This window comes from Drosophila nasuta, chromosome 3, assembly GCF_023558535.2.
Source record: "Drosophila nasuta strain 15112-1781.00 chromosome 3, ASM2355853v1, whole genome shotgun sequence".
NCBI classification, from domain to species: Eukaryota; Metazoa; Arthropoda; class Insecta; order Diptera; family Drosophilidae; genus Drosophila; species Drosophila nasuta.
Window position 1 is genome coordinate 48,160,774 of NC_083457.1, and position 20,670 is coordinate 48,181,443.

At 38.2% G+C, this 20,670-nt stretch overlaps 6 protein-coding genes and 1 non-coding gene across 8 annotated transcripts; 4 read left to right on the forward strand and 3 right to left on the reverse strand.

Annotated features, from left to right (window-relative positions):
• The first annotated feature begins 4,211 nt into the window (after positions 1–4,211).
• LOC132788274 (uncharacterized) lies at positions 4,212–4,859 on the forward strand. Its single transcript, XM_060795607.1, has 3 exons — positions 4,212–4,265; positions 4,329–4,646; positions 4,704–4,859. Exons 1-3 carry the CDS (start codon positions 4,212–4,214, stop codon positions 4,857–4,859), a joined length of 528 nt encoding a protein of 175 aa, XP_060651590.1.
• A 1,527-nt stretch (positions 4,860–6,386) lies between these two features.
• LOC132792764 (tubulin polymerization-promoting protein homolog) lies at positions 6,387–11,696 on the forward strand. 2 transcript variants are annotated; one of them, XM_060802232.1, is made up of 3 exons: positions 6,387–6,521; positions 10,869–11,262; positions 11,324–11,696. In XM_060802232.1, the coding sequence occupies exons 2-3, from the start codon at positions 10,876–10,878 to the stop codon at positions 11,507–11,509; spliced, it is 573 nt and encodes a 190-aa protein (XP_060658215.1). In that variant the 5' UTR covers positions 6,387–6,521; positions 10,869–10,875; the 3' UTR covers positions 11,510–11,696. The 2 variants fall into 2 exon arrangements, with proteins under 2 accessions (XP_060658215.1, XP_060658214.1); XM_060802231.1 differs by lacking the exon at positions 6,387–6,521 and adding an exon at positions 10,620–10,748.
• A 1,742-nt stretch (positions 11,697–13,438) lies between these two features.
• LOC132789555 (fat body protein 2) lies at positions 13,439–14,684 on the forward strand. The gene is made up of 4 exons (XM_060797636.1): positions 13,439–13,667; positions 13,728–13,955; positions 14,012–14,185; positions 14,247–14,684. The coding sequence occupies exons 1-4, from the start codon at positions 13,575–13,577 to the stop codon at positions 14,535–14,537; spliced, it is 786 nt and encodes a 261-aa protein (XP_060653619.1). The 5' UTR covers positions 13,439–13,574; the 3' UTR covers positions 14,538–14,684.
• Positions 14,413–15,919, reverse strand: LOC132789554 (probable tRNA N6-adenosine threonylcarbamoyltransferase). Its single transcript, XM_060797635.1, has 3 exons — positions 15,745–15,919; positions 14,993–15,684; positions 14,413–14,938 (listed from the first exon to the last, which is right to left on the reverse strand). Exons 1-3 carry the CDS (start codon positions 15,857–15,859, stop codon positions 14,696–14,698), a joined length of 1,050 nt encoding a protein of 349 aa, XP_060653618.1. The 5' UTR covers positions 15,860–15,919; the 3' UTR covers positions 14,413–14,695.
• A 342-nt stretch (positions 15,920–16,261) lies between these two features.
• LOC132789553 (coiled-coil domain-containing protein 186) lies at positions 16,262–19,465 on the forward strand. Its single transcript, XM_060797633.1, has 7 exons — positions 16,262–17,241; positions 17,304–17,423; positions 17,480–17,543; positions 17,599–17,753; positions 17,816–17,958; positions 18,021–18,201; positions 18,379–19,465. Exons 1-7 carry the CDS (start codon positions 16,471–16,473, stop codon positions 19,336–19,338), a joined length of 2,394 nt encoding a protein of 797 aa, XP_060653616.1. The 5' UTR covers positions 16,262–16,470; the 3' UTR covers positions 19,339–19,465.
• On the reverse strand, positions 18,236–18,308 carry Trnam-cau (transfer RNA methionine (anticodon CAU)). The gene has a single exon. It is a non-coding gene; the product is annotated as a tRNA-Met (tRNA).
• Positions 19,388–20,226, reverse strand: LOC132789556 (small ribosomal subunit protein mS34). The gene is made up of 2 exons (XM_060797637.1): positions 19,929–20,226; positions 19,388–19,867 (listed from the first exon to the last, which is right to left on the reverse strand). The coding sequence occupies exons 1-2, from the start codon at positions 20,109–20,111 to the stop codon at positions 19,484–19,486; spliced, it is 567 nt and encodes a 188-aa protein (XP_060653620.1). The 5' UTR covers positions 20,112–20,226; the 3' UTR covers positions 19,388–19,483.
• Between the last annotated feature and the right edge of the window lie 444 nt (positions 20,227–20,670).

A 20,670-nucleotide genomic window follows, 5' to 3' on the forward strand; every position in this document is an offset into this window, starting at 1 on the left:
TTTAGTATTTTCGGTATATTTTGAAAATGATACCGCAATATTTTGCCTTTATTAAAAATGGGTAGCGGGTATCTCACAGTCGAGCACACTCGACTGTAACTTTCTTACTTGTTATATTTATACCCGCTACCCATAGGGTAGAAGGGTATTATAACTTTGTGCCGGCAGGAAATGTATGTAACAGGTAGAAGGAGGCATCTCCGACCCTATAAAGTATATATATTCTTGATCAGCGTCAACAGCCGAGACGATATAGCCATGTCCGTCTGTCCGTCTGTCCGTCTGTCCGTCTGTGTGTCTGTCCGTCTGTCCGTCCGTCCGTATGAAACACTGGATCTCAGAGACTATAAGAGATAGAGCTATAATTTTTTTTCGACAGCATTTGTTATGTTTGCACGCAGATCAAGTTTGTTTCAAATTTTTGCCACGCCCACTTCCGCCCCCGAAAATCAAAAAAATCGAATAACAAGTGTAATTTTAAAGCTAGAGTTACGAATTTTGGTATATACAATAATTACTATAGTAGTTATGATTCCTGAAAAATTTGTTGCGATCAGATAAAAATTGTGGAAGTTATTAAAGAAATACTTTTGTATGGGCAAAAACGCCTACTTACTATGGGTCTGAGTTGCTTTGGCCGACAATCTGGTACATTGTGCCGTCTATGGTATATTTTGAATGGTGTACTATATCGATATACCAAATATACCATTTGGTATATTTTTATTATTTTTTAGTATTTTCGGTATATTTTGAAAATGATACCGCAATATTTTGCCTTTATTAAAAATGGGTAGCGGGTATCTCACAGTCGAGCACACTCGACTGTAACTTTCTTACTTGTTTTTTTTTGTGTTCGGTATCCTTAAATTGACTTTATTTTTTGAATTACAATACTTCAAGAATACTGAAACATATTTTTAAAAAATTTTAGATTTCGTTGGTAATTTGTTATTCGCTCATATTTAAAGACTATGGTCTGGACCCTCTAAAAAAAAATTGGCGTGAAAATTTGTGTTTTTTTTGTCAGTTTTATATTCAAATATTAAATCAAATAAAAATGCTTGAATATGGAATTTAATCGTCAAGGTATGTAATATTAATTATTGGCACTAAATTTTTAGTACATGTGATATATTGTTCAATCGTGCAATGTGTTGTTGGTATGTTTTCAGGTCCCTACAAATGTATCTGTATTTCTGTGGAGTGTAACTTGTGAGTCTAGGCCAGTCGTGGCAATTTCTAAGCTGAATGTTATTAACTAATCTGTTAACAATCAAATAGTTGTTAACATTGTTGCCCGTTTTTGCCCGATTTACGGCAAAACTTAATGTTGCAGTTGTATTTACGTCTTGTTATTCAGCGTTGCTTGATTTTTGGAGCAACAACAACCGCCAACAAACTGTTGTGAAGCAGTTTGTTTTGCAAAATATCGATGAAAATGAATTAAGTGATGTTCAGCAAATCTTAATAAAAGATAAGCTTATTCAGTTTTTCGGATTGAATAACACTAATTTACGAAAATGCAACAGAAGGGCCTGCGCAATGGCTTGCATCCTCGTTCATAATTGAGTTTCTTAAACGCTTGTAAACGCAGTAAACGCTTGACGTATACTGAGGCAGGACCAAGGTTAAAGTGAAAATTAGCATTTGAACTAGTCTATGAAACAGAAAATTCAATGCTATTGTTGCATGCCGTTTTGAAAAGTGTTTATATAATTTTAATTGCTATATAATGTGAGTTTGAGGTATGCCCATCAAAAGTTAAAGTAGGTACTTGATGTACTTATACATTAAAACTTATGAGTGGTATCCAATGTCTCCAATTTTGCATAAAGTACTGGTACATTGGACCAAATTATGTAAACTTCCGTACTTCTTCTAGGGGCTCTCCGTGAAAATGCGTCAGAAGAGCGCAAAAAATTGTACAAACTCGATATATTTTCTCATGCAAGGAAAAACAGCCGCCTAAATACTAACATATATCAGATGTGTTTAATAGAGCATTAGATTCCTCTGACCCACTGCTTTCAACTATAAATCTAAAGGAACGCCGAAGATTAAACTATAAAAAAGCCTACCAAGAGATGTTATTGTAGCTCTTTTGGAATCTCCTGATACTAAGCTTCCAATAACTTGCGCATGTGTAGACAATAATGATAATCAGGTAGAAGAAGGCGGAGATAATGAACTCTAAATTTTCGGGCAGAGTTACCTGGAGTTGGAGGAAGAGCTTTGTGAAGAATTAATTATTAACTGGGCACCAAGGTATGGAATCACAAAACATAATATTGGGCTCTAATTAATTTTTTATTTAATTTTGCATGGATCCAAATCAAATTTAAAATGCGAATTTGCTAAAAATATATTAATTTAATTAATTTAGTGTAATTTTATTAAATATATTATACTAAAATATTTTAAAACAAATTAAAAAAAAAAATCGAAAATTATAACCTCATGGTAAGGTGGGCGGGAAGGAAGGAGTGGTCCAATTGAAAAAAGAAAAAATCCGAAATTCTATCTTTATTTTTTAGGTATATGTACAAAGTTTCATGTTTCGATCTTCAAAAATGGTAAAAATGCCGCAATTTGGGACTTTTTGCCCATAGTGCAATGCAAGCGTAATTTACGAAAAAAATTTACTATAAGGATATTTTCATGGATCGTTTTCTTGTAGGAATCTGTCGTATTTAAATTTACAAATGCAGTTTGTGAGTCCTATAATGAATCCTGTATCATCGTAAATCAATGTCGGCGATTAATCGGAATAAGACGGTCTTTAATTTGAAATTGACAGCAGTACATCCAATTGAAAAAGCAATGGTTGAATTTCAAGTGTTTAAAAGAGAAAATGGTTATAAACCTTGGCTAGTTAAGACATCTTGGGATGCATGTCTATTCCTCAAGAAAGCACATAATCCATTTGCTATTATGTTATATCGAATGTTCAGGGATTTCACAAATATTAATCATACATGCCCCTTTGTGATAAGATTTTTCTTTGAGTTCGTTCGCATTTATTTCGAAGCATTATCTTTTTCTTTTCCTTTCCAGGGTGATTTAATAGTTAAAGGATGTTACCTACGTCCTGAGTTATTGGGCCTCGTTTTACCAACTGGACTATCTAGTAGCAACCTCTTGGTTTACAGAGAATAAGAAATTTCTTATAATTAACGCACATGTTAAATTTACGGAAGATTTGTAAGAATTGAATTGTGTGAGAAGGAATTATGCATATATTTTTTATATTTAAATTCAAAGTAAGAATTTTATGAATTTTCTTTCCACATTCAAAGTGATTGATATATTTAAAAAAAAAACCTTTTATATAGTGCATGTGTGTTGATGGTATTATTATATGTACTTATATATATTCAGTTCAGTCTTACGTCAGTTAGATTAATAAATTATTCAATAATCGCATGAGTTAATGGTCAACTTCAAATTATATGTTAAATGTCAAATGGACCGACTACTCAAACAAATGCTAGTCATTGAATTTAAAAAAGTTTTACTGTTATTCTAGTAGTTGACGTTCAACTTTTTAACTTTTTGTTGATTTGTTAAAAAATCATACAATGAATCCTTATCACCCGAGTACTCTTATGGTTAGCTTTACAGTTAAGTTTGTATATTTCTAATATATATCTTATATACATATTATTATTTTCGGGTTAACAAATATCTACGTCTTGAGATATTGCGACAGTCAACTGGTGATTTTTCATTTACTTACCTACTTTCTACAGGTTTTAGTTGCTTTGGCTGGCAATGTGGAACATTTTGTACTCTATGATATATTTTAACTGTAGTACTACGTCAATAAACCAAATATAGCCCTTAGTATATTTTGGTATGTTTGTGGTATAAAATAGTTTGGTGTATTTTAAGAACAATACCGCACTTTTGCTCTTATTCATAATCAAAAAATTTGCTGGAAATATTTTAGTAAAAAATAATTGATTTATTCTAATGTTATTTATTAAAACTGAATAGTACTGAAATTTTTTAATTTATTAAAAATACTGTTTGGTCAGTATAGAAATATGTTATGTATGTGGTTCAGTCAGTCTCTCTAATGCGAGAATTTTTCAATAATTGCACGAGTTGATGGTTGCTTGCAAATTATATTGTCAAATGGACCATCTAGCCGAGTTTTAAAATAAATATTGGTCATTGATTTAAATAGAAAGTTCGAATACGCCAACATGCAAAGGAGACTTATTCTGTTTGGAATTTTACTCATTTGGATGAGTTACAATGTAAGTTTAATCTATATGAATTAAATGCTGTTATATTCATATATTATATTTCTTTTTCGACAGGAAGCTATTATATTCAAATTTACAAATGCAGTTTGCGAGTCCTATAACAAATCATGGGTTGTCATCAACAATTGTCGACTGCGTGCAATTAACCGAAATAAGACGGTGCTTAACATAAATATAACATTTCTACACCCATGCAATGATATTTTTGTTGCCGTTCAACTTTTTAAGAGAGCAAATGGCTACAAGCCGTGGCTTTTTAAGGCAACCATTGATGCCTGTCAATTTACCAGAAAATCATATAATCCAACCATTATTCTAATTTATAGCCTTTTTAAGGATTTTTCCAATATTAATCATACTTGCCCCTACATGGTAAGTTTAATATTTTTAGTATTAATTTTATTTATGTTCTAAAATACTTTTGTTTAGGGTGATCAAATAATACAAGGCTTTTATCTGCGACCGGAAATATTGCGCTTGCCTTATCCAACTGGTGAATACTTGCTGGAAATGCATTGGATCTTGGACAATAAAACAACTTTTATTACAAACGAATATTTTCAATTTACAGAAAATTTGTTGTGAAAAAGCATTATTATCAGAGTCTACAAAATGCACTTTTAATTCGCAATAAATAAATTGGTTAAAACTAACAACAAAAATTCTTAAAGCGTATTTACATTTCTCGCTATACTCAACCCATACCATTATCTTCTATCTGTTTCCATATATTCTTTATTTTATTTTTGGCTTTAAATGACGCCATCACACGCACTGTTAGCCAAATATTTGACCCTGTCAGAGAGGCATAAATCATTGCCAGCTTTCGTGTAGTTACAACTAGTAAGCGGAAAGTTGTGAGAAGAGGTTCAAGTTGGGTCTGTAAAACAGCTCTATAGAGCATGTAGAAACATTAACGTTAACAAATTAGCCGCGACAGTTGTAATCACTCTCAAGGTGTGTGCAGACACTTAATCCATGACTTTTACCTCTTGAAGTGAGTTCTCATTACCATTTACAAATTTCCACTTTCCCATTTCCCAATTTTTTTTTGGGTATTTCTCTCAGTTCAAAGAACTCATTTCGTAAGAAAAGAAATGAATGGGGGATTTTAGGTCTAGTAATCGGCGAGTGAATCTCTCACTTTTTTAGTCATTTACATATCAAATATATACTATTATTATTAGCTACTCGAGTAGCCTCTCACCATGAGCTCATGGTGTCTCCCTTCCTTCCTCCCTCTCTCTCTGTCTCACTTCTTATTCCTCTTGTTGCCCAATGGGCGCCTCACTTGTTGTGTTTTATGTTTTGTTGTCAAAATTTCACGCATCGTTTTGTGGATAGACATCATGATTGTCTGCCTGCCTGTCTCTCATCGTCATCATCATACCCCAAAAAGCTTCGAGCAAGCTTTGAGTGCAAATTTCACACTCAAAACAAACCGCAAAGTCGAGTGAAACTCAGTTGATAAGGCAACTGGCGTCATGTTTGATAAATGATTGTGCCACGACGCTTTTCGAGCGGCTTTTGTTGTTAGTTTCTGGCATTTATACAATTCTTTTCGGTTTTTAGTTAAATGAAGTCATCGCTTCGAAATACACATAATAATATATGTATATTAACATTGTGTATATTCGCAAAGTTCGCTGCGGGCGGTTCGAGATAAAACTTGCTTCATTTTAAGAGAAGAGAGAAAGGAAAAGGGTGTGAATATGTATTATGATTTATGAGGACATATCTCGACCGCACAACTAAAGCACGTAAAACTGTTGAAATGTCAGTTAATTTATTGAAAATACTTTGATTTTTATGAGCTGTAAACTTTTTAACGGGGTTCATAAAAGAGATGACAAAAAAAACGATTTCCCAAAAACAAAATATTTAAGTTGGTTTCATTTTGTTTTTATTGCCTTTAAAGTATTACCAAATTTATTTATTACCTGTTAGATGCAGGGTATTTACAAGTCGTTCGTCATTTCCTTTTTTGTTCTTTTTTGTGCGTGCTCCCTAGAAATGCGCTCAAAACAAAAAAAGCTCAACCGAACACAAACATCACTCATACGCCGCTTGGGCTTTGGCCCCCTTAGCTATGTGCTGCGCATTTGTCCAAACAGTTGACTCTCAACAACGACAGCAAACGCGCGCAGTACGGCAAAGCAAATTATTGCAACAAATAATTCACAAAAATAAGTTTAAAAATCTTTAATAAGAATTTAATCATTTTTAAAGAAATCCCTTCCAACAAATGTAAGTTATAAAAGTGATTTGCACACTAAGCTGCCAGCCATAAAGCACAACAAAGTGTTGCACACATACGCAGTTATATACACAGCATCAGCTTGTTTACAATAATGGAGATTCAGGGACAGAAAAAGACAAAGGATCAAATCGAATGACTAGACGAAGTTTGCTTTTCAGGGGGAGGAATTTATTTCGCGCTATTTTTGGTATGCTCCATGACCTAATTGTGTGCGCTAGATTAAAGGATTTCGCGTTTCGCGCGAAACTTTGCAACTTTCCTGTAGCATCGCAATGCAGAGTCGCAGCTCCCATTTTGATATCCGTTTGTATGTATGCGGCGCTTGCGCGTTTCCCAGTTCCTGTGATGCGTGATGTCATCTAACACCACACAGATTGTGTATATATAGTATGCATATATGTGTGTATGTATGTGTAGCCCTTGAGCGCACTTCTCTGCATCTATGCCTATACTTCGGCCTATGCTAAAGCGTAACTGACCCCAAGCTCCCCATTGTATTGCGTGAGACATGCCTTCTTCGCCCCCGCCCTTCCCCTCAACTTGGGGCACCCCACTGTGGTGTGTATTTTATTTCCTGTAAAGCATTTAATTTATGCAGTATTTTCATATTTACTCGCATTTCATATTGAGGCAGTCGTGACCCAAATTTCGAGGCATGCATTCCAATAATAATATGATGTTTATTAATCACAATTATACAATTTCTGTGGACGATGACACGCCTTTTAGGCATATCTTTCAAATGCTTATTTGTTGCGACTACAAATTCGGAAAAAACTCATTAATTTGTTTAGTATCCAACTTGGACATGGCTCATTTGGGATGCTCGCCACGCGCATCAGAAATTAACTCGAGATGCGGATGTGGCAGAAAGATGAACAAGACAATTTATAAATACGACGAGTATCGACTGTGTATACATATGTATATACGTATCGTGTATAATGATACATGTTCTGTGCAGTCAAATCGGATTATTTTTGATTCGTGCTAGCCACGTTCACCGCCTGTCTGGAGTTGTATATGATAGTTGTAGCTGTCTTGCGGCTTGCCTTTTGGTCATGTTTTCGAGTTTGTTTTTCAAGTATTTATGGTTTCCAATTACCGGCACAGCCAAAGGGTTACCCTATGTCGCATAGTATTATTAATGAAACTGCTACGCAGCAGCAACTCAACTGAACTCAACTAAAACACTCGCGGTCACTTTGCTAGAAACACAAACTAGTTTCACTCGACTAGCCTCACCCAAAAGGCGACGTAATCACCGCGCTCTTTTTGTTTTTTTGTTTGTGCTGATGTCATTTAAGCTATTCGATTTAGTTGACTTGCTGTTTAGAACGCACATTTGCCACCCTCTTCCCCTCCTCACACTCCTCACCTTCGTCATTTGCACTTGCAAATGTCGATCCCAAAATCCATTTCTGTTACGCTTCGCGAGTTGAATGCATCGTCGACACTGACACTGACACTGACCTTGACCCAGGGGCAATCTTATCGTCAGATCGTCGCATTCAATTACCTTGCGTCATCTTCAACTTTGGTATAAAACGGTTGTCGATTGTCGGTGCATACGATACTCGGTACACCCCGATTCCCGATCCCATAACTGGTTGCCTTCCGGGCGACGCGTTTGCTTCGATCGGACCAACCTTTTCCTTATCGCATTTTAAATTATGCGCGGGCAGCTTCCACAGTTGCAGATACACATTTCCCATTCCACAGTCCCATTCCCCATTCCCATTCCCAGACTCATTCCCATTCGCATCTTAACTGCCTCATAATTAATGATCGTAACAACAAAAGCTCGCGTTGTATTTACTGTTTATGTTCGATTTGTGCCCGCACACGTACAAATCTTCTTTCTGTCCACTCTTCTTTTTGTTTTCTCCTGTTGTCTGCCTGTAAACATGACGACAATTTATGCTACAAGCAATTTCAAGACTGAAACATCCACGCGATTTATGAAAGTTAACCCTAGAGTGTATATTTTTATACCCGCTACCCATAGGGTAGAAGGGTATTATAACTTTGTGCCGGCAGGAAATGTATGTAACAGGTAGAAGGAGGCATCTCCGACCCTATAAAGTATATATATTCTTGATCAGCGTCAACAGCCGAGACGATATAGCCATGTCCGTCTGTCCGTCTGTGTGTCTGTCCGTCTGTCCGTATGAAACACTGGATCTCAGAGACTATAAGAGATAGAGCTATAATTTTTTTCGACAGCATTTGTTATGTTTGCACGCAGATCAAGTTTGTTTCAAATTTTTGCCACGCCCACTTCCGCCCCCGCAAATCAAAAAAATCGAATAACAAGCGTAATTTTAAAGCTAGAGTTGCGAATTTTGGTATATACAATAATAACTATAGTATTTATGATTTCTGGTTTCGATCAGATGAAAATTGTCGAAGTTATTAAAGAAATACTTTTGTATGGGCAAAAACGCCTACTTACTAGAGGTCTTAGTTGCTTTGGCCGACAATCTGGTATATTGTGCCGTCTATGGTATATTTTGAATACGGTACTATGTCGATATACCAAATATACCATTCGGTATATTTTTTAGTATTTTTGCAGTATATTTGGTATATTTTGAGAAAATACCGCAAAATATATTTCTTTTATTCAAAATGGGTAGCGGGTATCTCACAGTCGAGTACACTCGACTGTAGCTTTCTTACTTGTTTTATTATTTGCTTATGGCTAGCCAATACTCGTAGGTTCGAAGGGTATTATTTCTTTGTCTCTATAGGCAAAAGGAGAGTTTGAATCAATAATGTATCCATATACCAAATATGACTTTCGGTGTATTTTTTAATTAGCAATATGTCAATATACTAAATATAACATTTTGTATATTTTTTGAATGAGTAATATATAAATATATCAAATATAACTTTCGCACTATTTTTTAAATAAGCAATATATCAATATATGGAATTTAACTTTCGGTATTTTTTTAGAATGAGTAATATATTAATATACCAAATATTAACTTCGGAATATTTTAGTATTGTATTTGGAATAATAATTTGATATATTTCACGAATAATACTGCACTCTTTTGTTTGCATTAAAAATGGGTATTGGGTATTTTATAGAACAGCAGACTCGGCTGCAACTTTTTTACTGATCAAGCGATCCAAAAATGATTATAATATTGGCAGAGATTGTTTATGGAAGAGTATAGAATTTTTTAATTATATTTTCAATAGTAGGTTCTTCAGTTTTCTCAGTCTTCAAAACCTAGTTTTAGCATCTCCCTAATTAAAGCCTTTATTTTCTTTTCATCTTCGGGGTTTGTTTACAAACCCCATATCGTATTTCTCTGGCGAACTATGAAAAATTTTTTTATTAAAATTAACTTCATTAAAAATCTTAGCATAAAATCAATCAAGCTGGCTTTATCTATAGAATTTATGTTATTTTAACCCTGAGGGCTTTATGAAAATTACAGAAGAAATCAATCAATCAAAGAATAAATAATAAATCAGCAGTTCAGCCAAGCTAACTGTTCTCAGTTTTCTCTCAGTGCTCATAAAATTTTATTTTATGTGTATTTAATACAAAGTTGTTGAAAGTCAAGCTGAGAAAATTGTTCCGACGGCAATACTTAAACCATTTAAAAGATATTAACATTTTCATTAGCTATTTCACTTCAGCTACACAAAGCGAAAAACTTCATTAATATGCACGATAAAACTTTAAATTGTTTTGAATATGAAAATATAAGTTGGGAAATGACTATTAAAAAAGATATGCTTAATAAATGTAAACATCTTGTGTGTTGTTGTCGTTTATTTTTTGTGAGTGTAGTTAGAGAACTGTTTATTTGATTAGAATACAAATGTTGACGCTAATGAGCAAATGTATTGTCAGTTTGTATCGACATCGCGTGTGAGTTGGGAGAGCAGATCCGAAAGTGAGTACCCATTTATGTATGGCGTCAGATCCGAATGAATAGCTGAATAACTGACTATAACCTTCCGCACTTAATTAGCGGCCACAACAGTTGCGAAAGCTTTTTGGTGCTGTGACATGATATCATCGGCATAAAGAGTTTCTGCTTCGACTAGATAAGCAATATCAATATCAAGTATACGCCTCTTTGGTGGGCATGCCGCAGTCAGAGTTAAGCGATTAAAGTAATAAGAATAATCAGATAGCCAAGTTCAAAACAAAACGCAATGTTATTGAGTGTCGTCAGTCACAGGTGAGAGAAACTGCGTAGAAGTGGCAAGAGATGGCGTGGCAGCAATCCTCAATTATACTTAATCACATTCATGTATTATTAATTGTAACTATAATTACATTCACGTACTACGAATTTCAGAGCCAGCATGTCGGAGGCAGCAGAAAATGGCAGCAGTGCGGCAGCAACTGAGGCACCAGCCGCTGAGCTGGCCGAGTTGGCGCTGGAGGAGACACCAAAGGTGACATTCTCGGATCAGTTCAAGGCCTTCTCGAAATTCGGTGATACCAAGTCCGATGGCAAACTGATAACGCTGTCGCAGAGCGATAAGTGGATGAAGCAGGCGAAAGTGATCGATAAACAGATCACAACCACCGACACTGGCATTCACTTTAAGAAGTTTAAGGCCATGAAGATTTCGCTGCCGGACTACAACAAATTCCTCGACGATTTGGCCAAGACGAAAAAGGTTGAGCTGGCGACGATCAAGTCGAAGATGGCGGGTTGTGGTGCTCCAGGCGTGATTTCCGCTTCGGTAAGTTATCATTTTGCTATCGATTGAGATCTCTACTAAATTTGATTCCTTTACTCTCTAGGCTGGCAAGGCTGCTGCTACTGTGGATCGGTTGACGGACACCAGCAAGTACACCGGCTCCCATAAGGAGCGCTTTGATGCCACTGGCAAGGGCAAAGGCATCGCCGGCCGTCGCAATCTGGTCGATGATTCGGGCTATGTTAGCGGCTATCAGCACAAGGATACCTACGATGGTGCCCAAAAGTAATTCCTTCAATTGTCCTGTCCCACTGCTTCCCAGTGTTTTTCTGTGTGTCTCATCTACTTCAGATCTTTTAGCTAATTTATTATGTGTTTTTAATGGTAGCACCAGTTATTTTCCTCTATGTTTCATTTCCTTTGCTATCTAATCTAAGTTGTGCTTAAGTGATTTACTTTAAAAATAAATTAATAATATTACAAAATTTCACTTTTGTTTTATTTTGATTTCATCATTTTCATTTTTCGAAATTTGAAATATATATGAAATGGCCCAAAAGTTCAAACAAAATGTTTACACATCCAACAATTTATATCTCGAGAAACAAAAGAAATGTTTATATACTATACATATATGATATAAGTATGAATATAATCCATTTGCTAGCATTAGCACAAAACTTTTCATAATACACTTTACAGAGATGATAAACAATTTAGCTTATATACCAAAGAAATACGATTAATAAACGAACATATTTGTGCTCTATGAGATGTATCTTTATCGCAATATATTCGAATAAAGTGAAATACGTAAAAATATTAAAATCAAAACTTTATTTTGAGTGTTTTTTTTAAAAATGGAACAAATAGATATGTGTTTCGTGTTGTGTTGTTGTGGGATAAAATTATTATCGGAAAGACTATAGAAAAGCGTCATAAGTTTTTATAGTTTGTTAGTTAAAGAAGCTAGAAGCATTGATAAGAAATGCAAAAGAATTTTTACCTTTCCTTGCTTTCGAATACTTTAAAGTAAATTTATTTCTTATCAATCTTTATACCCGCTACCCATAGGGTAGAAGGGTATTATAACTTTGTGCCGACAGGAAATGTATGTAACAGGTAGAAGGAGGCATCTCCGACCCTATAAAGTATACATATTCTTGATCAGCGTCAACAGCCGAGACGATCTAGCCATGTCCGTCTGTCCGTCTGTGTGTCTGTCCGTCCGTCCGTATGAACACCTAGATCTCAGAGACTATAAGAGATAGAGCTATAATTTTTCTACAGCATTTGTTATGTTTGCACGCAGATCAAGTTTGTTTCAAATTTTTGCCACGCCCACTTCCGCCCCTGCAAATCAAAAAAATCGAATAACAAGCGTAATTTTAAAGCTAAGGTTGTGAATTTTGGTATATATAATAATAACTATAGTAGTTATGATTCCTGAAAATTTGATTGCGATTAGATAAAAATTGTCGAAGTTATTAAAGAAATACTTTTGTATGGGCAAAAACCCCTTCTTACTGGGGGTCTGAGTTGCTTTGGCTGACAATCTGGTATATTGAGCCGTCCATGGTATATTTTGAATGCGGTACTATATCGATATACCACATATACCATTTGGTATATTTTTAGTGTATTTGCAGTATATTTAGTATATTTTGAGAATAATACCGCAAAATATATTGGCTTTAATCAAATTGGGTAGCGGGTATCTCACAGTCGAGTACACTCGACTGTAGCTTTCTTACTTGTTTTGTATTCACTTGGATAATAAAATAATAACTTAAAGATTTCGTAGTTTAATTTAAATAAAGTACTAGAGTTGTTGAAAACAAAGCCCACCTCAGCTCAAAATGACATTAGTCCAAGGTTGGTAATGTACTTGGAAGCACATCCGACGGCAGTCTAACGAGATGAGCCGATCGATCGAGAGCAGCAGAAACCAACCTCGCAAAAACCAGAGCAGTGTGAAGCAGATCAAACGCTAGACTAACCCAATGGCAGCCGCTGCTCGACAAATCGAAATTGATAGCTGCCAGGTATTTGCATAATAATCCCCGCTCTGCAGTTTTGCTATTGGCCTATCGATTGCGTTCGGCAGCCAGTCAATGGATGCTAATCACAGATCAGATTTAAGTCCACATATCGCATAACTACGTATATTTGTGATTATAAAACTCTAGTCTGCCGACTGGGCTATAAAAGAGGCCCGCCAGAGACCTCAAGGTAGCAGTGCAGTGGAGACAATTGTGGAGCTCTATCGTTGCATCCGTCAGATACTCGAGCAGCGCACCGAAACAGGCGTCATCTTAGCAGAAGATTCACAAGAAGCAACCAGCAGCACAACAATGAATTTCCGTGGCAAGAGCGCAGTGGTCACTGGAGGAGCTGGTGGCATTGGTCTCCAGGTGGCCAGGCAGCTGCTGGCCGCAGGCATTGGAGTAAGTAGTTTGGTATTATTATAAAAATGTACAATCATCTCATCTTCATCATCATTGTAGAAAATTGCCATCATAGATCTGCAGGATAATCTGGAGGAGTTTGTCAAGCTGCGTGGTGCGCATCCCACGCAGAGTGTCATGATCATCAAAATGGATGTGGCTAATAAAAAGGGTGTGGAGGCCACCTACGAGGAGATCAAGAAGACCTTTGGCAACATTGACATTGTGGTGAATGTGGCGGGCATCTTCAACGATCGCGATGTGCAGCGCACTTTGCTTGTGAATTTGGTAAGCAATTTAAATAATAATTAAATCAATTATTGTTAAATTTACTCCTCTTTTAGGGTGGAATTATCAACTCCAGCTTGAGTGCCTTGCAGTATATGAGCAAGGAGAACGGTGGCAACGGTGGTTTGGTGGTTAACATGAGCTCCGTCGTGGGCTTGGATCCCATGTTCATTATTCCTGTTTATGGCGCCACCAAGGCTGGCATCATCAACTTTACACGTTGTCTGGGCGTAAGTCACACAACAAAATTCCTCCTTTAACTCCCCCTAATAAATCTTTTTCTCGCCTCAGAATGAAAAGTTTTATCAGCGTTCGGGCATCAAGTTTGCCACTGTTTGTCCCGGCGCCACCATGACGGATATGTTTACTAACTTCACGGAGAAAATCATCTTCCCGGAGACGAGCGACGAGACATACAAGATTCTGGATCGTCTGAACAAACAAAGCGCCACCGATGTTGCCCGTTGCATTATGAATGTGCTGGAGAAGGAGAAGAACGGTGCGGTTTATGTCATCGAGGGAAAACGCATTGTGCCCATCGATATGAAGCCGCATTGGACGGGCAAGGAGCCGGCACTCTGAACCAACACTCAACTAACTAACAAACAATATGGGCAGGATACAAGCAGCGCACACACACACTGTTAACAACTATGTAGCTATCAATCAATTGTCGAGGGTAGATCTTTAATAAAGAAGAAAAAAAAAAAACAAGCATAATGTAAAGCATATCAAATGGTTTAATCATCTCGCCAATTAACAAGCACTTCATCTGTGCGATATCTTTGTGTCACGAATGCATCTTCGAAAGGCATCTCGGTGCCCGCTTTGAACATCTCCGCCCCAGCATGGGCAATCATCAAGCCATTGTCAATGCAATAGCGTTCGTCAGTGGCAAAGAGTTTGCCATCGCGCTCCTCGCACATGATGCGCATCATCTCCTGCAATCGCTCGTTGCAACCGACGCCTCCCACAATGAGCACCTTAGGAAAAGAAAATTATAATGCATTCTTCACAATTGCTGTGATTAAATTCACCTCATTAGATTCACAATGTGCCATGGCACGTTCTGTGATCTCCACCAGCATGGCAAAGATGGTCTCCTGCAGCGAGTAGCAGAGATCCTCCTTGCTGTACTCCGGCTCTTTCTCCGCCTCATCCGTCGGCTTCTTGCGTTTGTTGCGCCTTTTGTTGGGCTCGGCTAGTTCCTCAATGTGTGACAACAGGCCGGAGAAGCTGACATCCATGCCCTTGACTACGTAGGGTAGTTTTATATATTGTTTGCCCTGCTTAGCCAATTGCTCAATATTGTAGCCTGGACTGGGATCATTCGAGAGCTTAATAATGCGTGCAAATCGATCCAAACAGTTGCCCACAGCAATGTCGATTGTTTCGCCAAAGATGCGATAACGTTTATTGGAATAGGCAATCACTTGAGTGTTGCCGCCACTCACATACAGCACTATGGGATTCTGGGCACCGGTTATCAAGCGTCCCATTTCAATATGACCAATGCAGTGATTAACGCCCAGCAGTGGCTTCTGCCACAGCAGCGACAAAGTGCGAGCCACAATTGCTCCGACGAGCAAAGGAGGCGCCATGCCGGGTCCTTTTGTGTAGCATATGACATCCAAGTCAGTGGGCTGCAGTTCGGCCTCTTTGAGACTCGCCTGCACCAGTGCCAAGATTGCTTCGCGATGATGTTTTGCTGTCTCCTTGGGCAGAAAACCTGTTGCACGTTAAACAAAGTTTAATATTGAATTGTACACACTGGCAGTATAAGTATTACCTTCACCCGGCGGCGTTATATAGGTGCGTCGTACATTTGCCAAGACTTTGCCATCATTAATAATGCCAATTCCAATTTTATTTGCACTTCCTTCGATTCCCAACGCGCAAACCATATTTTAATGCACGAAATTACAAATATAACCAATCAGCTGCTTGCCGGCATGTGTTATCGATAAACAAAACATATTAATTTCAGTGTGGCCAACTTGTGTGACTAGCAGAAAGTGCTTTTAAGACAATACATTTATGACAACAAACACAAATATTTAAATTAAATTTTGATATTCCCATTTCGTTTATTGCCGTTTAACATTGTTTTTTAATTATTTATTTGTTGGAACCCACAATAATATTCTAGGGTACAAAGCTGTTGCAACTGAGACCTTTAGTTTGCCATTAAGGATTGTCCATATTGTGCTAAGATATAAGCATAATTACTATTATTTTTCTAACTAGTTATATATTTATAGGACAATAAATTACATTCCTAAATATAAATTTCTCTCCTACTTGAAAACTAAAAACAAAGCTAGATTTGGCGGAATTACATTAAAACGCCGGCACTATTGAAGTCTCAGTACTGTGAATGGCAGTGGCGCCAGTGTTTGTCGACGCACATGTGTGAATGCTGTTTTTTTAATAAGAGAGAAGAATGTAGTGAAATCAAATCAGTTGTTTTATTGCCATATTTATATTCGTTCTAAGAAAAGCAACACTTAAAAACATGGAATCGGCTACAACGCCGAGTGAAGGCAACAAAGAGGACTCATCCTCTGTCACAAATGCAGAAAAGGTCAGCGAAATAATAGAGCTGGCGGCCAAAATCGAAATAAACAAATGCGACGTGGAGACAGCTTCGATTTCAGTGGAGCAACAGCAGCTGGAATGTGAGAGACAAGCAAAAAACGAAGAACTGACACCAATACCGACAACGAACGACACGGAACTGCAAGATAAACAAGTAGAAAATAAACAAGTTACTAATGAGATTGCTATTGTGGGCGACGTCGAACAAAAGACGAATGAAATTAGCGACGAAACTGAGACCATTATGAGTTTCGCCGAATTAAAGGCGCAGGATGAGGTTGAAGAACACAAGGATACAGTGCTGCCTGCTCCAAATGATATTCTGTCCCATGTGCATTGTTTGGCCCAGCTAGAAGAGCAGCGTCGCAGCTATGAGCGGCAATTGGAACAGCTGCGCACAGCAAATACACAGAAGGATAACATGATGACGCTGCTGCAACGCGAAAACGCAATACTGGACAAGGAGAAGCTGGCGTTTCGCCATGAGATGGATGTGGCTAACAAAGAGAAGGAGGCGACGGTGATTAAATTTGCTATGAAGGAGAAGCTGCTCATCGATGCCAAAAAGGAGAAGGAGTTGGTCGAGAAGCAGCTGGCTGATGCCAAGAGAGAGGTTAAAAATGTATCCATACGCTTTCACGCGGTCAACGAAGAGAAGTCACGTATTACCTACATCATAGACGAAAAGGTGGGTAAACGATTCTCTGTTATTAAGACACTTTATTCACTTCAATCATTTTTTCATTTTAGTGCAACGAAGTACGCAAATATCAGCGGGAATGCGAGAAGCTCAAGACTGAAATGGGTCACTTGGAGTCTAAGCTGAAATATCACGCCAACAAGCTCAACATTGAAGTAGAAGCAAAGGCGGTCAGTAAACCACAATTAACAAAATTATATTTCAAATAATAATTGTTTCATTATAGTCTCTAGAACGCAAGCTGGAAGAGGAGCGCAATGCACCTAATAAACTGGAGGAGAAAGCCAATGGTAAGAGCTTTAGAAAGGCTATATATTAAAACAATTATAAACGCATCGCTTGCAGAGAAGCTCAAGATGGAATTCGAGGCGAATACAATACTCTTAAAGCACGAGATTATGCGCAAGACTGAAGCCCTCGATAAACTCACCAAAGAGCAGCAGAAGCAAGCTGAGGCTTTCAAGGAGCTGCAGCAACAGCTGCAGGACATTAATGCGTCGGCAAGTTTTATTTACTTCATTATCGTTTCAACTATATTAATTGTACACACCTCTCTCTGTAGCATGGTCAATTAACGGACGAGTTTAAGGAGCTGCAAGAGCAGCACAGCTCTGTGGAGGCAGCGTACAGTGATGAGCTGCTCAAGACAGCCAAACTGCATGGACAAGTTGCCGAACTACAGCTCTTGCGCACACAAAACACAATGTATGCAGTAATTCTTAATGCGAACAATCAGATATTTATTTAATCTTTATTACCCCACACAGCAATGAAGAAAAACTTGCCGAGGAGCAAAAACTAAGAGAGAAACTCGAAGCAAATGCACTAGAAACGGAAGCTGACTTAGAGCAGCTGCAGCAGAAGAAACAAGAGCTGCTCAGCATTAACAAAGAGATGAGCGAAGTGATTGTGCAGCTGCAAAACAATATCAGCTTAGCTGAAGCAAAGGTAATTATTAAAAAAAATTTTTAAAAAAGTTACATGCCCCGGGTGAGGCTCGAACTCACGACCTTAAGATTATGAGACTTACGCGCTGCCTACTGCGCCACCGAGGCCACGTGAATGTCCCCAGCTCGTTGTCGATAAATTATTCAGGTGATGTTCTGATCTCTATTTCTATTTTAGGCACAAGGTCTCGAGGCTGAAAACAAATTGATGAAACAGGAGAAACACGGCTATGATATTAAGTACGGTGAACTAGAGAATCAACTGAGTGTCGAGTCCGCGGAAAAGAATGAAGAACGTCTATTGCTGGCCAAACATCTGTCGGAGAAGACAAAACTCTACGAACTGACCAAGGCCAAGTTGGACAATGTGCAGGGTGACTTTGAGGCAACACAGCACAAACAGGCGACGTTGGTCAAAGAGCTGCAACGAGAGCTGCAAAAGTACAAAAGAGGCGTGGTGGAAACAAAACCCATTATGCCCTATTGTAGCAATTGCCAACAGGCGCTAAATGGCTACAATCAAGAGACGCCACCACAACACCAACAGCAACCACTACAAGTTCAACGCACGCACAGTCGCAGCAGCAGCCATGGCAGCAGTCGACGTGCCAGCGAATCATCCGAATCTGAAACAGTGGCCAGCAGCGTGACCACAACACAACAGCCTCAAAATCAAGCGCCTCCCGAACTGCAAGCAGTGCTCTCAAAGAAAGTATTAGTGGAGCGCATACTCCGCCTGCAGCAGGCGACAGCACGTCAAACGGAACGTATCGAGTTTCTGGAGAATCATACAGCTGCTCTCGTTGCTGAGGTGCAGAAGAAATCGAAGGTGGTGCAGCATTATATGCTGCGTGATCAGACGGCAGGCGCTTTGACTACCACGAAGAGTGATCAGAACAAGAGCGAGCTGGTCAAGTATGGCAATGGTGTAATGGCAGCCATCTATGGCGGAGTTAAAGGCGCCGAAAGCAAAGGCGGCATGTCGCTAGATCTTTCGCTGGAGATTAACAAGAAGCTGCAGACGGTCTTGGAGGACACGCTGCTGAAAAACATTACGCTCAAAGAGAACCTGGATGTGTTGGGTTTGGAGGTAGATAATTTGACGCGCAAATTGCGCAACTATGAGCAGAACAAATGACGAGAGCAAACACCACACACAACAAAGTATTCCATTCCATAAGTCTACCACTGTCTCAACTTGTAAATATAGTTAACTAAAGAAAATTCCATGTACATTACATACAAAATTTAATATTCCAACAATTTGCAAATGCTTGACTTTCTTATAACACTCCCTCGTACAGCTTGGCGCTCACTGGCTTTGGTTTGCCTAAGTCCATGGACACTTGCAGCGTTGGTTGCTCATTTGGTTGGGCAAGACGTGCCTGCTTGTTGAATGTCTTCTTGAAGTGCACTTTCATCTGAGGATTTGATTCGCCGGTTTCGTCTCTGATGTATTCGCGCAGAAGTGGAGGAAACTCAATCTTTGTGGGCAATATTACTTCTGCGACTTGTTTCTTATTGTTCAAGAACTTGTGCTCCTCCTCTTTAGGGACCAGCTCGTAGTCGGCTTTGTAGCTGGTGCTATAGATTTCTACGGGCTTTGGTTGTGTGACGCCGCGCCAAGTTTTCTCTACTGTGACACGCACCTTGCGCTCTTCATTTGGCTAAGGAAACGATATATATGTCAGTTAAATATTTTCATTCACATGATCGGTGTAATATCACCTTTTCGTCCACCGCAGACACTTTTAGTATCCGCATGTAGCAGGGCTCCGGGTAGCGTTGAAACATGTTACGTATGAGCATGCGACCAACTCCCCAGTCGGGCAAGTTACCCACCAGCTCCCACAGTGTGTTGCCGCGGAAGTCTGTGGTGCGGCCAATGTATTTGATGACTTTCTGACTCATTTTTTACTTTCAATTGCACTTGTTTTTATTCATAAACAGATAATTAAAAAAATGTTATGAAGATTTTGTGGTGCACTGCTGCTTCTTTTAAATTGTCATTCACAATGCACTCTAACAGCTGTGTTCGAGTAGAACTGCCACATCTTGAATTTGAATGTGGTTGGCAACGCGGCGTTACTTTAAATTTTATGTTTGAAAAAGTTGTTATATTATAGGCATATGCTTTTTTTTTTTAATAATTTATTACAATGAATACTGTAGTTTATACATAATAGAGAGTGCTTAAGCTAGAACAAAAAGAGCCCAGAAAAACAACGCAATTGTCTATTCTGATTGATATGTTATCGATATACGCGCCAAAATATCCGTTGACAGTCTGTAACTGCGAAAATTAGCCGGCGTTCACGCTTTTTTTTAATTTTTTGTTTTGTGCTAATCCTGCCTATTATGGCCATTTTATATAATGGTAATTATGTGAAAAGTGATAGAGAGCACCTAAAACATAATATGTTTATGGTGGCATGCGTGGGTGATACATATTTCATTATGTTGGCCGGTG

Coding starts and splice junctions, on each gene's coding strand:
- LOC132789554 (XM_060797635.1), bottom strand. CDS start 15,859: ATGGTTTGCGCGTTGGGAATCGAAGGAAGTGCAAATAAAATTGGAATT. Junction 15,685..15,744: donor TATAACGCCGCCGGGTGAAG/GTAATACTTATA, acceptor AACGTGCAACAG/GTTTTCTGCCCAAGGAGACA. Junction 14,939..14,992: donor CACATTGTGAATCTAATGAG/GTGAATTTAATC, acceptor TCTTTTCCTAAG/GTGCTCATTGTGGGAGGCGT.
- LOC132789556 (XM_060797637.1), bottom strand. CDS start 20,111: ATGAGTCAGAAAGTCATCAAATACATTGGCCGCACCACAGACTTCCGC. Junction 19,868..19,928: donor TGTCTGCGGTGGACGAAAAG/GTGATATTACAC, acceptor TCGTTTCCTTAG/CCAAATGAAGAGCGCAAGGT.
- LOC132792764 (XM_060802231.1), top strand. CDS start 10,723: ATGTTATTGAGTGTCGTCAGTCACAG. Junction 10,749..10,868: donor TTGAGTGTCGTCAGTCACAG/GTGAGAGAAACT, acceptor TACGAATTTCAG/AGCCAGCATGTCGGAGGCAG. Junction 11,263..11,323: donor CAGGCGTGATTTCCGCTTCG/GTAAGTTATCAT, acceptor TTTACTCTCTAG/GCTGGCAAGGCTGCTGCTAC.
- LOC132789553 (XM_060797633.1), top strand. CDS start 16,471: ATGGAATCGGCTACAACGCCGAGTGAAGGCAACAAAGAGGACTCATCC. Junction 17,242..17,303: donor CCTACATCATAGACGAAAAG/GTGGGTAAACGA, acceptor TTTTCATTTTAG/TGCAACGAAGTACGCAAATA. Junction 17,544..17,598: donor ACTGGAGGAGAAAGCCAATG/GTAAGAGCTTTA, acceptor CATCGCTTGCAG/AGAAGCTCAAGATGGAATTC.
- LOC132789555 (XM_060797636.1), top strand. CDS start 13,575: ATGAATTTCCGTGGCAAGAGCGCAGTGGTCACTGGAGGAGCTGGTGGC. Junction 13,668..13,727: donor TGCTGGCCGCAGGCATTGGA/GTAAGTAGTTTG, acceptor TCATCATTGTAG/AAAATTGCCATCATAGATCT. Junction 13,956..14,011: donor GCACTTTGCTTGTGAATTTG/GTAAGCAATTTA, acceptor CTCCTCTTTTAG/GGTGGAATTATCAACTCCAG.
- LOC132788274 (XM_060795607.1), top strand. CDS start 4,212: ATGCAAAGGAGACTTATTCTGTTTGGAATTTTACTCATTTGGATGAGT. Junction 4,266..4,328: donor TCATTTGGATGAGTTACAAT/GTAAGTTTAATC, acceptor CTTTTTCGACAG/GAAGCTATTATATTCAAATT. Junction 4,647..4,703: donor ATCATACTTGCCCCTACATG/GTAAGTTTAATA, acceptor ACTTTTGTTTAG/GGTGATCAAATAATACAAGG.